The 15,065-nt window shown below is 47.4% G+C and overlaps 1 protein-coding gene across 1 annotated transcript; it reads left to right on the top strand.

The window, feature by feature from the left end:
• The first annotated feature begins 14,330 nt into the window (after window positions 1-14,330).
• Window positions 14,331-14,837, top strand: LOC141027442 (uncharacterized). Its single transcript, XM_073504473.1, has one exon. It carries the CDS (start codon window positions 14,331-14,333, stop codon window positions 14,835-14,837), a length of 507 nt encoding a protein of 168 aa, XP_073360574.1.
• The last annotated feature ends 228 nt before the right edge of the window (window positions 14,838-15,065 follow it).

Raw genomic sequence — 15,065 nt, 5'->3', positions numbered from 1 at the left:
TGCTAATTGAAGGGCCAAAACAACCAAGGAACGACATCAATCTGTATCTGGGGCTGCTGAAAGAGGAGCTAGACACGCTGTGGAAAACGCCAACCAATACGTGGGGCGCCGCAGAGAAAGAATATTTCCCTATGAGAGCCGCACTGCTCACGACGGTGCACGACTATCTCGGTTACGGATATCTCGCGGGACAGGTGGTCCACGGATTTTCTAGATGCGTGAGGTGCATGGATGACACAACGTATCGCCAGCTAGATAGAGATCCCAGGTCTTCGAAAACCGTGTTCATGGGACATCAAAGGTGGCTTCGCGACGATGACCCATGGAGAAAACGCAAGGATCTGTTCGATGGTGAAACCGAACCCCGAAGACGCCCGCGTACGAGGAGCGGCAAGGAAATAGACGAGCTGTTGAAAAATTGAAAAGATTGCCCACTGCCGGAAAAGAAGCAAAAGGCGCCAGAGCCGGGAAAGAAGCGAAAGGCGCCAGAGCCGCTGCTGAAGGTATGGAAAACGAGGTCTGTTTTCTGGGACTTGCCATACTGGAAGATCCACCGTGTGCCTCACAGCCTTGATGTCATGCATATCACGAAGAACGTGTGCGAGAGTCTGCTTGGTACCCTGCTCAACATGCCAGAGAGGACCAAAGATGGGCCGAAAGCAAGGGCAGACTTGAAATCAATGGGCATCAGGGAGGAGCTTCACGCTAATGATGATGATGATGAGGCGCAGCAGGACATGGAAAGTCGTCGCAAAGGCAAAAAGGCCAAGAAGATAGGAAATGACTACCCTCCCACGTGCTTCACTCTAAGTCAGGAGGAGATCGAGCAGTTTTTCACCTGCCTCGTAGGAGTAAAACTTCCTTACGATTACGCGGGGAAGATAAGCAGATACCTAGACTCAGCGAAGCAGAAGTTCAGCGGGATGAAGTCTCACGACTGTCACGTGCTGATGACGTAGATACTTCCAGTTGCAATCTGTGGGATCATGGACGCGCACGTCCGTGAAACGCTATTTGGCCTATGCAACTTTTTCGACGTCATCTCTCGGAAGTGGGTTGGCGTGAAGCAACTCAGAAGGCTACAGGAAGAGATCGTGGTGATACTATGTGAGCTTGAGATGTACTTCCCGCCCGCATTCTTCGATGTTATGGTGCATCTGCTGGTCCATATCGTGGAGGATACCATCCAATTCGGGCCGACGTTCCTGCACAGCATGATGCCGTTTGAAAGGATGAATGGTGTCATCAAAGGATACGTTCGCAACATGTCACGTCCAGAGGGAAGCATAGCCAGGGGCTTTCTGACCGAAGAGTGCATCTCCTACTGCACGAATTATCTAGGCATCAAGAACCCCGTTGGTCTACCCGTCAACAGGCACCTCGGCAGGCTCGCTGCATGGGGTCACCGCGATGGTCGCCGCGAAATGCATGTCGACTTCGAGGGTCAACTCGCCGACTTTGAAAGAGCAAACCTAGTCGCGCTACAACACATAGACGTGGTCGATCCTTGGGTGGTAGAGCACAAAACCTTTATTGAGAAGACGTACAATGACCGAGGCCAACAGAGGACGGACGGAGATATAATCAAAGAGCACAACTCATGTTTCACGCGTTGGTTCAAGGAGAAGCTTCTGTCGTACCCTTTACATGAGGATTCTTCCGCGGAAGAAAAACTCATATTCGCCTTGTCACAGGGCGCCGAGCACAACCTGATGACCTATGAGGCGTACGATATCAACGGCTACACATTCTACACCGAGGACAAGGACATGAAGAGCGATGGTTATCAGAACTCTGGGGTAACGATGGAATCCTACACCGGTAACGACAAGGACAGATACTACGGAAGGATTGAGGAGATCTGGGAGCTGAGCTACGCTAGAGAGAAGGTCCCGATGTTCCGTGTCAGATGGGCCAAGAGCGTCATAAAAGAAGACCGGTATTTCACCACCATGGTTATACCCGAAGCTAAATCCAAGACCGCGGGCGCAAACGTCACCGCGAAAAATGAGCCATGGGTACTGGCTTCCCAAGTGGACCAATGCTTCTTCATTACCGACCCGTCAAAGCCCAGTCGTGTTGTCGTGAGGAGAGGCAAAAGGAAGATCATCGGAATGGATGGAGTCGCCAATGAGCAAGACTTCGACAAGTACGGCGACCCGAAGATGGAACATGACGGCGACGATGAAGTGTCATACACCACAAGAAGAAGCAGGACCACCCTACCTAAAGGACGCCCGTTTAACAGAAGAACTCCATTTGCGAAAAAGAAGGGCAAGAAGATTGTGAAAATATAGCTAGCTAAGATTGATTGTATTTAAATCGTAGTCTTCATTTCTCGATTGTATTTCGACATATGGAAATGGGCGGCACTTTTTGAATTCATGAATATTTTGAAATCTGATGATATTTTTTCATATTCATAAATGTTTTCTAAAAAATTATTAGATGCAACTAAAAATCCAAAAAAAATTCAAATAACAAATTTGATGATATTTTTTCATATTCATAAATGTTTTCATATTCATATTTTTTCAGAAATGTTTTGAAATCTGATGATATTTTTCCACATTCATAAATGTTTTCAAATTTGATCGTCATTTTCTAAAAAACTATTAGATGCAACTAAAAATAAATAAAAACAGTTAGTAATGGCGCACCAGGGGAGGGTGCGCCATTGCTATTAAGGTATTTATGGCGCACCCGAATGAGGTGCGCCATTGATATACAAATTTATATTTATATTTATTATTGTATTTTATTTTGCAGTGTTCCTTTTCCTGCTTAAATTTCATGGCCACTTTTTGAATTCATGAATATTTTTTCAAATTTGATGATATTTTTTCATATTCATAAATGTTTTACCAATTCACAAATTAATGCAACAAAAAATCCAAAACAAATTACTAATGGGTGGTGCGCCATTGCTATCCAAAGAAATTTACTAATGGCGCACCGCTAGCTGGTGCGCCATTGCTATCCAAAAAAAAGTTACTAATGCTATCCCTCCCCCGACTAAAATCCCCAATCCCCGATCCCCAATCTCACATCTCTCTCAGCCCCCCCCCCCACTGCGCGCCGCCGCCCCTACGTGCGCCGCCGCCCCCGCCGCCTCCCTCTCCCCATCCCCCCTTCCCCCCGCACCCTCCCCCGCTCCACCTCGCCGCCGACGACCCCCCGCCCCCGCCGCAACAAGCTGCTTCGCTTCGTCTCCTTCTCGCCCCGCCTCCTCGCCGTCGCCGTCGCCGCGCCACCAGGGCCAGGGTTTCCTGTTCGGCTCCGAGCAAGCCAGGTACTAAAGGATCCGCCTTTCCTCTCCTTCCGTTCGCTCCCTGCTGCCGTCTCACCGGATTTCCCTTCCCTTCCCTTCCCCAGTTCCTCGTCTCCGGCACTGCCACAGGCGCCATTCCGACGACCCCCCTTGGGCTCCGCTGCCGGATCCAACTCCTCAACCACCGCAGGACATCGCAGTTACCCCAGTTCGTCCCCTTCTCCTTCTTGCTTATCTAATCTAAGCCGGATCCCAACTAATTTGGCTGTTCTTGTTTGTTATCCAAGAGTTTCTGTTCATGTCTTAATGGTATCCATGCTGATAATGCTTGGTAGATCGACCAAGTGCAGCAATTGTGTGCCACCAATCCACTTTTCTGGAAAATACTTGCTAGAAAACCATCTGAAACATGTGATGCTTGCTACTGTATAATATAGGAGTATGTATGAAGAACTGCCACTTAATTTACTCTACTTAATTACCCATCTGAAACTGGCTTCAAGTTCAAGAGGATTACTTGTGCATATTTTTCTTGCATTCTGATTTGTCGGTGCATCTTTTTTTCCCGCTACTTTTAATTGATACTGGCATGCAGTGAAGTGCAGAGTCTGTCTGTCGGTCTACTGCCAACTACGTAGTACAACTAGTGTAGTGTAGTAGTAGTAGAAGAAGAGGTGACAGAGACAGACAGTGGCATGTTCTAGTTACTGTATCTGCCTCTGCCTGCCTGTAAAGCTAGTCAAGCTAGTTCAGCTGAATTCAGTCAGTCAGTCAGTTGAACTAAAACCAAACGCTCTCCGCTAACTGGGGCTTAAGTACACCAGACCTGACCAGAGCAGATCATGCATGATGATATCTTGAGACATTGTCATCCTCTTTAATTGAATTGAATGATGATGGATGGATGCATTTATATATAATTCTCTCATCATCAACTAACCAATCTGGGTAATTAAGTAGAGTAAATGATTAGTGGTCCTTATATATGGATGGAGCATTATGCTGCAAGGCAGCTTTTTTCTTTTTCTTTTTCTACTACTCCTATATTAAGTGGCAGTTCTTCACACATACTCATATATTATACAGTAGTTGTACAAACTAATAGTAAGTATGAATTGTGTTGTACAAACTATGAATTGTGTACCCACTGCTCATTGGAGTATGAAAGTTGTCAGCTGTTGCTTATGCTCGAGAAGTACTCCTGAAAATTTAGCTGTACTCCAGTGAGTACTCCATGGAGTTACTTACTCCAGTAGCTTAATTAAGTGTAGTTGATTCACTTACTCCAGTAGCTTAATTAAGTTGCAGTAGTGCTTGTAAGTTTGCAAGTTTTGTGTACTGTACTGCTTGCATCAGTACTTTTGTGTAATCTGACTGTAGTGCTTCTATAGTTTCAGTAGTTTTTCTTCAATTAATTTGTTTGGTTGTATTAGTTTAGTGTAGGACAAGAGGAGTAGAGGATAAGAGGAGTAGGACTTGCTCTCTTCTCTTTATCTTCTCTTCTCTTCCTGCATCTGTTTTTAATCGAATGTAGTATGAAATGACCTATAAATTTTCCAAGCTCTGTTATGATGAGCAGAGTTTTTACTTGCTACTTTCAGTTTCTCTCATTCCTTGGGAAAAGTTTTCCAAGTTCTGTTATGATGGCACTATTGGACACATACAGTAGAGCAGAGTTTTTAGTTGTTATACTTTCAGTTACCATCACTGCTTGGGAAAGTCCGAATTGCATGCATTCAGGTCTGCAGTTGATAATTTTATATATCATATTGTGATCAATCAACTTGCTTTGCCTCCCATACTTTTCTTCCACTTTTGCAAGAACTATAGGTTTTGTGGTAGTATCATGTTTGCTCTGTGATACTCGGTCCGCATTTTATAACACAACTTGGTCAAATAACTATCGAAATTAAGTTCCTTCTTTTTGCCTGCATTGTTGTATGCTCCTATGAAGATCCTAATGTATCATCATAATGCAGGTGCTGTGTTGTGTGATTCTTCATGCTGAGAACTTCAGCTTTTTCAGTTATTGCACTTCTGCAGGTTTGGTGGGAGTGGTTATGTGTCATGCATGTCTTTGCTAGGATCAGACAGTTATAGTGAAAGGCTTCTGTATAAAGAAAAGAAAATGTGATCATGGTGAATGAATTATGTACAGTAGTTAGAGCATTAGTGTGGTTTGCTGGTGAGAAGGGAATCAAGGGATGCACATTGTGGGGGTGATGCTTACTAACACTTTGACAAACAAATTCAGAATGTGCTGGACTATATGTTCATTGGTACTACTTGTGATGCTGCTGCTGTACTACTTGGGAATTTTGTCAACTTGTGATGCTGCCGCTGTACCCCGAGAGGCCCTTGAGTTTGTCGGAATGTCGATTAACTTCCGTTCCGGCAAATTCGGGTACTCCATATGTCCTATTTTCAGCAAAGATCATGCTAAAATTTTCCGTGAATTTTAGCATGACTTTGCTAAAAATAGGACATATGGGGTACTTGCGACTAATGCATGGGCCGGGGTATCTTAGTACTTAATTAAGTAGGATTAACTGCCCCGTTATTCTTGCTGCTTTAAACCATAGGTGGCAATAGAGCCAAGTGATTAGGCCCAACTTAGAATTCTCCTTCCCTTTTCTTGATAGGGTATATTATTAGAAGATACCCATATATATCAGTCAACCTAGGGTGCCTCGGCATCGATAAACCCTAAATGATGAAAAATTAACTGAGCATTTAGGGTGCCTCAGCGTCGACAAACCCTAAATGATAAAACCTTGGCTTTTAGGCTGCCTCGGTGTCGATAAAAACCTAAATGATGAAAGCTTAGGCTTTTAGGGTGCCTCGGCGTCGACAAACCCTAAATGATAAAAGCTTAGCTTTTAGGATGCCTCGGTGTCGACAAACCCTAAATGATGAGACCATGATCTTGTTCCTTGACAATAACAAACTTTTTGACCAAACTTTTTTCCTATTTAGAGCGAAACATGGCCCACAACGATGAGGCCGGCGGTTCGGGCAAGGCATTCTGGGAGCTGTCCCAGGAGATGGAGGAAGAACCTCACCGCTATGAGGACGCCGCGGAAGACACCGATCCTGACTACAGAAACCCTAGTGGCGTCGGGGATGACACCACTAATGGTGCCGCCGAGGATGCCACCACTGTGGCAGCGCACGCACAGATGACAGCCAACCGAAGAGGCAACGGAAGGACCGGCGCCCGAACGTGCTCGGCACCGTCAAGTAGGAATTTACTGAAGTGTCCTCTGAGGGGCATCCCACGGCGCCCAAAGAAATAGTCAAGGGGTACGCGGGACAGCTCGGGTGCATTCTCCGTAGCACCGTCTCGATCAACACCGAGAACCTAAGGCATCGTGACCGAGGGAATTTGCGCAACCTCCTCTTCACGAAGCTGCACGAACGATACAAGTTCCCCGGTGACTTCGGAAACACACACCTCTCAGGGAATAAAGTGAACAGTGCCGCCCTCACGAAGATGAGCACGGCCCTGGCTACTTGGAGAGCCACGGTGAAGAGCATGATTGAAAACGGTGATAGTTATGAGAAGATCAAGGAGAAAAATTCTTCGATCAGCGAAGATGACTACCGGGAGTTCAAGATCAAGTGCGAGAGCAACGCTTCTGCGGAATCAAGTCAGTGGGGGAAAGATATGCGGGACTTGAACTTAGGGGTCCACAAACTCGGTCCCGACGGTTACAGAGTGGCGGAACCTATATGGGACAAGGAGGACGCGGAGCGTGCCGAGCAAGGCCAACCGCCCCTCTTCGAGAAATACCGTGACAAGCAGACCAGGAACTGTGTCAGGGCCCGGTACAAGATTGACCCGGTAACCAAGGAGCTTACCACGGATCCGAAGACCAAGGCGCTTGAGCGTGTTCTGGTAAGGAATACACCCCCGCGTAATTAGCTCCATATGGTTGCATTCTAATTAATGAAGCCAAATTTCTAAATGGTTCACATTCCTTCCGTAGGACACTGAAAGAAGTTGCGCGGGGTCGTCTCAGAGCTCCCCTTTCGACACCCCTTTAAATAGGGCGTTGAACGTAATGAAAAACAAGGATAAGCTCAGTAAGCCGTTGTCAGCTGGTCGTGTGGCGGCAAAGGCTTGTCCACGAAATGGTCGGAGTACTATACCGCTGGGCGAAAGGAGAGAAAGACCAGCTCGGAAATCCAGGAGCGCGAGGTTCAACAACTCAAGGCACAAGTGGCGCGGATTCCGGAGATGGTCGAAGAGCAGGTGTGAGACCAACTGGGAGCGACGATCACCGCCATTATACCTACCTTGGTTTCTGGGCTGCAGGCGTGGATGGCGGGTGGCCAACAGGGTCGCCCCCGATTCCCAGCTTCACAGGCAGCAACTCGCGCAACGCGCCGGCGGCGCCATTGGTGTCTCCGGTGGAGGCGGCATTGGTGTCTCCCGCGGCGGCGCCGGCATTGCAGCTTAATGCACCCGGGTGTGGGAAGAATACGCCGGCCGGCACCTCGGCAGCAAGTGGCCCCTCCGTCAATTGCACGCCCGCTGTTGGCGGTGCCTCGACATTAGCCGAGCTCGACGCCATCACGGTAACTAATTAAGCCTCTCGGCCGATGACTTCATCTCCTTTCCTTTGACTGGGCATCCCTGACGCCCTACATGTTTTCGCAGGGCGCCGCCGACGTTCCGTGCAGTCTCCTGCACTTCGTGAACAACGAGTTGGTCGATGTCGCCAAGGGCAGAATCGTTCAACCGGGCAGCCGCGTGTTCCACGGTAATCAGATGCCACCCACCATTTATAGGGTTCAACTGGTTCGGGTGCTGCCGGGCTTCGACGAGATATTACCTCCGTATCGACCCCATGGGGCCGACGTAGATGATGTGATGACCCTCAGTGCCTGCATAAGCTGGCCCATGCTTTGGCCGAAGAGCCAGATTCGTTTGGGGGCGGGGGACACCACCCCACAGACAACACCGCCAGTCATGCCGGCGCCAAGCCATGGCAAGACCCCCGCAACGCTACCGGACATGCCGAACATGCATATGGCACAGGATCCGGACAAGCATATGGCACAGGATCCGGACGACGACGACGGTACATTTACCAACGTCGATAAGTACTTCAACGAACATGGGTACGGTGCCGAAATCTAGGGGCCTCCTTCTCAAGAACCCAACCCTGCAAAAGACGAGCTAGCTGGTACCGCGGAGAAACCCAATTGCAACAGGCGTCGTCTGGCATTCAGTTCTCAGGAGACGCCTCCAGCTGCTGCCTTCACCGAGCCTCAGATAGCCGAGGTGCGAAATATTATCAGCCCCAACACGCTCAAGAAGGCGGTCTTTGAGCAGAACTCGATCCCATTACAGTAGAAGAAGAAGGGACGGAAAAGAAAGGTTAACAAGGGTGCGAGCCAGCCGGCACCGAGTACGATCCGTGCTCAAGACGGGCCACCTTCACCTAAGGATATCTCGAGGAGGGTGCATGTGGCGGGTAGGCCGATGCTACCGACTAATCTCCTCAATGCTGCAACCGGTGCTATGCGGAGTCTGCAAGACAGTGTTCTTTCTTTGGAGAAGCGGCGTCTCTCCGAGAATGATGTGGCATACCCGGTTTTCGTTGCCAAGGTGCCAGAGGACAAGGGCTTTGTGGATAGCGCCATCGGGGATACAATCGTCTTGCGGTTTGATGACATCTTCGCTATGTTTAACCTTCATCCGCTGCACTACATCTTCGTTCGGCTATTTTCGCTGAGTATGGAGATGCGGATCATTAGAGACAAGACCCCGGACATTGTGATAGTCGACCCCTTCTACATGCGTGCCAAGATCTTGGGCAGCGCTGGGGACCGGCAAGTCGCGAGTTCATACCTCGAAGGCGTCATTCTGGCAAACCCAGATAAGGATAATTTCCTCGTGCCTTGCTTTCCTGAGTAAGTCATCCCCTCACCGCCCCATAACATATGATTTCTTAGATTTCGATCGTTCTTTTTTTCTAACATTCCGTGTTTTGTGCAGTGACACACATTACACACTCATCCTCTTAAGCCCGAAATATTCCATGGCCACGTATTTCGACTCGGACCGTCAGTCGAAGAAAGACTACACAAATATCAAGAAAGTTCTTGATGATGTTCTCCCCGGCTACACCACATCTGGAGGCACCTTCAGCAGGCCAGTTCGTAGGTACGACAATCACGTGTTCACCCACAATACGACGTTCCCCAGCGTCAAGCAGCCGCCTGGCGGTCAGAAGGATGCCTACTACGCCCTCCATCACATGCGGGCGATCGTACGGGACCATAATCACCTTCTGCTACCAAATAATCTCAAAGATTGGGCCGCACGCTTGTCGGCAATCCAGGACGCGGACACCAGACAAGAATTCTTTCGCATCCAGTCGGAGTTCGCGGAAATCATCCATCAAGATGTCCTTCGTACCTCGGGGCAGTTCTACCTCAGATATCAACCATCCAACAGTGAGATGGAAACAACGCTACAAATGCAGGCTGACAACGCCCGCGATTTCATGACCATCACGACAGAAGGCGGCTTCATCCACGCTCCGGTCCCTGAGTCGAGTCGAAAGTAGTGATGCTATGTAGTTCTGAAATATCGATTAGCTCATGTTGTAATTAAACTTTAATGGATTTGTATGTCTCTTTGGTTTGGACAGTCGCTCAACTTATATGTAATCGATGCTATTTATTAGTAGGACCATGAATCGTGCTATTAATGTCTTGCTTTTCTCTTCCGATCCTTTTGTTGCATACTTATATATTGCTTATGTATTGTCTGTGAATTGCTACTAACGTTTTGTTTGGCTAGTGCATAGAGATGCCGTTGTATGTCGTGTACAAGGGTAAGGTTCCCGGAGTCTACGACGACTGGGAGGAGTGTCGGAGATAGGTTCACCGTTTCAGCGGTAACAGTTACAAAGGGTACACCACTAGGACGGAGGCGGAAGCTAGATACGCGCGCTATCTAGCGGGAGAGAGGAGGGAGCGGAGGAGGAACCGGATGAAGACCAGTTTCATCGCGATTATGCTAATCGTGATGACCGCAGCTCTCTTCTTTGTGATGGTAGTTTAGATGATCGATATCGACTTGTAATGTGAAGACAAACTCGCTACTCGCGGTCTCGAGACTTGTAATGTTCTAACTTTGTTCGGTCTTTTGAATTCGGAGACTAATATGATGAATTGTATTCGGAGACTATTCTTTTATTGTATTCGATAAATCTGCTATTTATATGTTGTGCTGTCTATATTCTGTGCAGTAATATATTTTGTAACCTGTGCAAATATCAGAAAGGAAAAAAATCTAATATTCATACTAGTGGCGCACCACACAGAACTTTAGTGGCGCACTGCAATAAACACACTAGTGTCGCACTATCTAATAGTGCGCCATTAGTAACCCAGAGCACAAGGTAAATATGTCCCCCTGGAAGGCATAGTAATGGCGCACCGTTTGACATACTAATGGCGCACTCCCTGATGCGCCACTATTGTCTGGTATACTAATAGCGCACCAGGGATGCACCATTAGTATTAGTTACTAATGGCGTGATGATAGTGGCGCACCTGTAGTGCGCTATTAATGGCCAAAACAGGTGCGCCACTAATTAGCTTTTTCCTAGTAGTGCCGGATGACCATTTCAAAAAAAAATGTACATGCATTTTAAAAATAGATGATATAACGTTTTGATTAATTAGAAAAAAATGAAATAGAAAATACAGAACGACCATTATAAATACAAGAAAAATATTTGAAAATAAAAGACAAATATCTTCAAATATATTTAATTATCTATTTGATATCTAATTTCTTAAATATATTTCTAAGAAACTATTTTTTGAAAAAAAATCGAAAATGCTATTGTTACGTAAAGTTTGTACAAAATCTCTACGTACAAGTGTGTTCCCATCTATAACCGCTTCCATGATTTTATCCAACTGGCATAAAATGAACTAGTATGTAATCTTATGTTTGTAGAATCCTTACGTAAGAATATCATTTCTTAAAAAAATTAACGTGGGAGTGCGCCCACCGATCCAACCCTTTGTTTTCGGCAGGGACCACCGATCTGACGCTTCAGTGGATTCCATGAGTAACGGCATGTACAATGATGCTATCTTAACAGTGCAACATAGAATAAGTGATGAGGTGGAGGAGAGAGAATTTATAAGAAAAGAGTTGTCTTCTCTTATTTAAGAAAAGACAAGAGATGATCTCTTAACATAATATGTCTTACCATGTTTTTAGGAATGACTAGTTATTGAAGATAAGGCTAGGAGATAACCCGTTGTAGACAAAATATTTTGTCATCTCTAAATTACATGCAAGACTTAAGATAAGACTACCTTTATCAACCATTGTACATGCCCTAAGAAGTCTGGCAGATGTGTGCATGTGTTGCTTGGGAAAACTATTTTAAAGTTTTTTAAAATAAAAATTTCCGGTTAATACAAATACTTATTTTCACATACATGTCAAGTTCCATGTAGTAATTTAATCATTTGTAGGCTACACATAAAGTCAAATATTGGTCCAAATAGAAAAGAATATATAAGCCCCATGTTTTTTTGCCTTATCACGAAAGCCATATTCGTTTCATTTGAGGAAGTCACACGTCTTGTTCCCTATAAATAAGGAGATTCATTCTCTCTCTCTTTTTCAGAACTCCCCTACTAATTCTTCCTCTTTTTCTGGTAAATGAAAGGATAATCTTTCACACGGAAAAAATATAAGCTCCTTCAGATAGGTGTATATGTCTCTTTGTGTGCACTCATATGAAATTATCCTTTTTGACGAAAATTCATGCATAGATACTATACATGTATACGCATATGCACATATTTTCCCTGTAATTTTTTAAATGTAAAAAATAAAGTTTTTCATGAAAATAAGTAAAATGCTACCCCGCAAAAAAACAAAAAAAGTAAAATGCTACCTGGAGCCTGGTAGGAAAAATACGAAAAAATGCCTTTTCCGGCGACACCAGGGATAGCTCGCGAACCGTCCAGCCTGTGTCGCCTGCCCGTGCTACACTCTCTGTTTCTCGATCGATCGCAGCAGCAGAATCCATCGCCCACTCGTCGCTGCCCTTCTGCTCCCCCATCACACCCACCAGCAAATAAAAATCTCTTCGTTGCTGCCTGCTGGTTCACTGTTCACCTGAACAAGATGAGGCTAGGAGGAATTCATGCCGTGCCTGGCAGCGGCAGGCGCCAGCCAGAGCGCACGGCCGATCGAACTACGTGACTACGTGTGCCGCGGCGACGCCACGCGGTGGCGCATCCGCGCGGTTGATGGCAACGGTTGTCCGGGTCCGGTCGAGGGCGAGCGTCGCGGTCGTCGCCTCTGCCTTTCTCGGTCGTCGCTCGCCGGTCGGGGCAGGCAACGTCCGTGGCCTTCACACCCTGCCTCCCTCCTCTGCGTGCACATGGCTTGCCCTGCCCCTGCTCTTTATGCCACTCAAGCTCTATGCATGCATGCATGCAGCGCGACGCAGGTCGTCGTCAACCCCCCGTCGCCTCACAGCTCGTCATACAGTAAATCCCAGCTAGCTAGGCGGTGTCCTTTCTTCTTGGACTCGGACCGGAGGAGGAGCTTGGAGATCGCCGGCGCCCATGTGCCGGTTTGCATTCAAGTCTTTGGAGAGTGAATGCTGCCTCGCCTATTGGTACGGTAATGTGGTTGACTCGCCAACAAGTACGTACATCCTGCGGAAATGAAAACGGGAGATCTGAGCTGTGGTCGTGTTGACACGCCATATGCTACACATATACTAGTACTGCAAAAGTCGGCCATATTTTTTGGGAAGGGGAGTACGGAGGAGAGCAAAGAGCAGCTCAAGGCGGCCATCGGAATCAATTGGGAAGCACTGAGTAAGAAATATTTGGGTCTGCCTACCGCAGTGGGCAAGTCCAAAGAAGGTACTTTCAAATATGCTAGGGAGAGTGCTAACGGAAAGATCACGGGATGGAAGGGCCAAGGTTTATCCAAGAAAGCTCGTGAGGTGCTGGTTAAATCGGGGCTCCAGTCTACCCCAACTTTCAACATGAGTTGCTTCCAACTCACCAAGAAATTGTGCGGGAACCTGACATCTATCTCTTCTAACTTTTGGTGGGGTGAAGCTAACGGTGAAAAAAAGGTACACTGGATCGCTTGGCAGAAAATGTGTGCGAGCAAACGTGAGGGTGGCATGGGTTTTCGGGATATGGAGGTTTTTAATCAAGCGTTACTGGAAAGCAAGCGTGGAGAATTATGCTTGTCCCCTCTTCGCTGTGTGCACGAGTCCTCAAGGCATGCTATTTTGCTGATGGGACTATCCTCAATGCAACATGTCCGAGTGGTGCTTCCTACACCTTCAAAAGCATTTTGTTTGGCAGGGACTTGTTGCTTGAGGGACTTATATGGAGAGTGGGGGACGGCTCGAGTATTCACATCCATCATGATAGCTAGATACCACGCAAAGGTAGCCTTCGGCCGCTGGGCCAAGTTTTTGTGCCAGGAATCACGCGAGTGAGCGATCTCCTCAACGCAGATGCTTCGGGATGGGATCGCCCCAAGCTGGAGGCGATGTTCTCAGCGGGAGACGTTCATGATATTCTGCAAATTTGTGTTGGGGGTGCGGGAACAGAAGATACACTTGCTTGGAACTTTACAAAGAACGGTCATTTTTCGGTCAAGTCAGCATACCACCTGGGTATGGAAAAGAAGCGGGCGAGATCGGGACAGCCCGGCTCGTCCTCTTCGGTAGCAACACATCGAGGCTGGCTGGCGCTGTGGAGTACAAATGCACCGGGCAAGGCACTCATTCACATATGGCGGCTGATTAGGAACAGCCTAGCGGTGGGCTCTGAGCTACTCCGGAGGAAAATCAAACCAGGTGTTTTCTGTCCGGCGTGCGGGCGCGAAGAAATGGTGCATCACAGGTTTTGGGGCCGCTATCATTCCATATGCTTCTGGAAAGAGTTGAGTTCGGTATTGGGTGCGAGGGTGGCGACCCCACCTCGGTTGTTCTGCACCCAGAGCTCGCTTGCATCGTGGCTGCTCCAGTGGATGTCCGAGGCATCCGATGATGACAAGGCTGCGATGATCCATGGTCTATACGCCCTGTGGATGGCAAGGAATGACACAAGGGATGGAAAACGCATTGAAGAGGCGGACTCGGTGGCGAGGCGGGTTGCAGCGTTGATGGACGAATGGAAGAGGGTGCGTGCTCGGGAGGAAACTTCATCAAGAACAACTCAACATGCGATATGGGAACCACCGGCGACTGGCTGGCTTAAAGCAAACGTCGACGGGGCTACTTCTCGGTCGGGACAGGACGGAGGTGCGGGTGTTGTTTTCAGGGACGAGTTGGGCGCATTTAGAGGTGCGGCATCTGTTTTCCTTCCTGGGATTTCGCAGGCAGAGACCACTGAGCTGTTGGCATGCAGAAGAGCGGTGCAAATGGCGCTACAGCAAGACATCCCAAAACTGCATGTGAAAACTGACTGCCTGGTGGTGGCTAGGATGCTGAATGAAAAAGAAAGAAACCTGTCGACAGTGGGCATTATTGTATAAGAGATCAAGACGATGGCGAGGAATTTGGGAGATTTCAAGGCTACATGGGTCCGGAAGAGCGTGAATAAGGCGGCCCATGAATTAGCTCGGTTTGGTTTATGTAATACTGTTTTGGTTTCGTGGGATTTAGCTCTCCCAGACTGTATCCTCAGTATTGTATCAGATGAACTACCTGAACTAGTCTAAATAATGTGGGGAAGTAATTATAAAAAAAAATTATGAGCTGCA

This window comes from Aegilops tauschii, chromosome 7 (genome assembly GCF_002575655.3).
Source record: "Aegilops tauschii subsp. strangulata cultivar AL8/78 chromosome 7, Aet v6.0, whole genome shotgun sequence".
Lineage (NCBI taxonomy): Eukaryota > Viridiplantae > Streptophyta > Magnoliopsida > Poales > Poaceae > Aegilops > Aegilops tauschii.
Note: the sequence above shows the minus strand (reverse complement) of the source record. Positions and strands in the feature narration are given on the sequence as shown.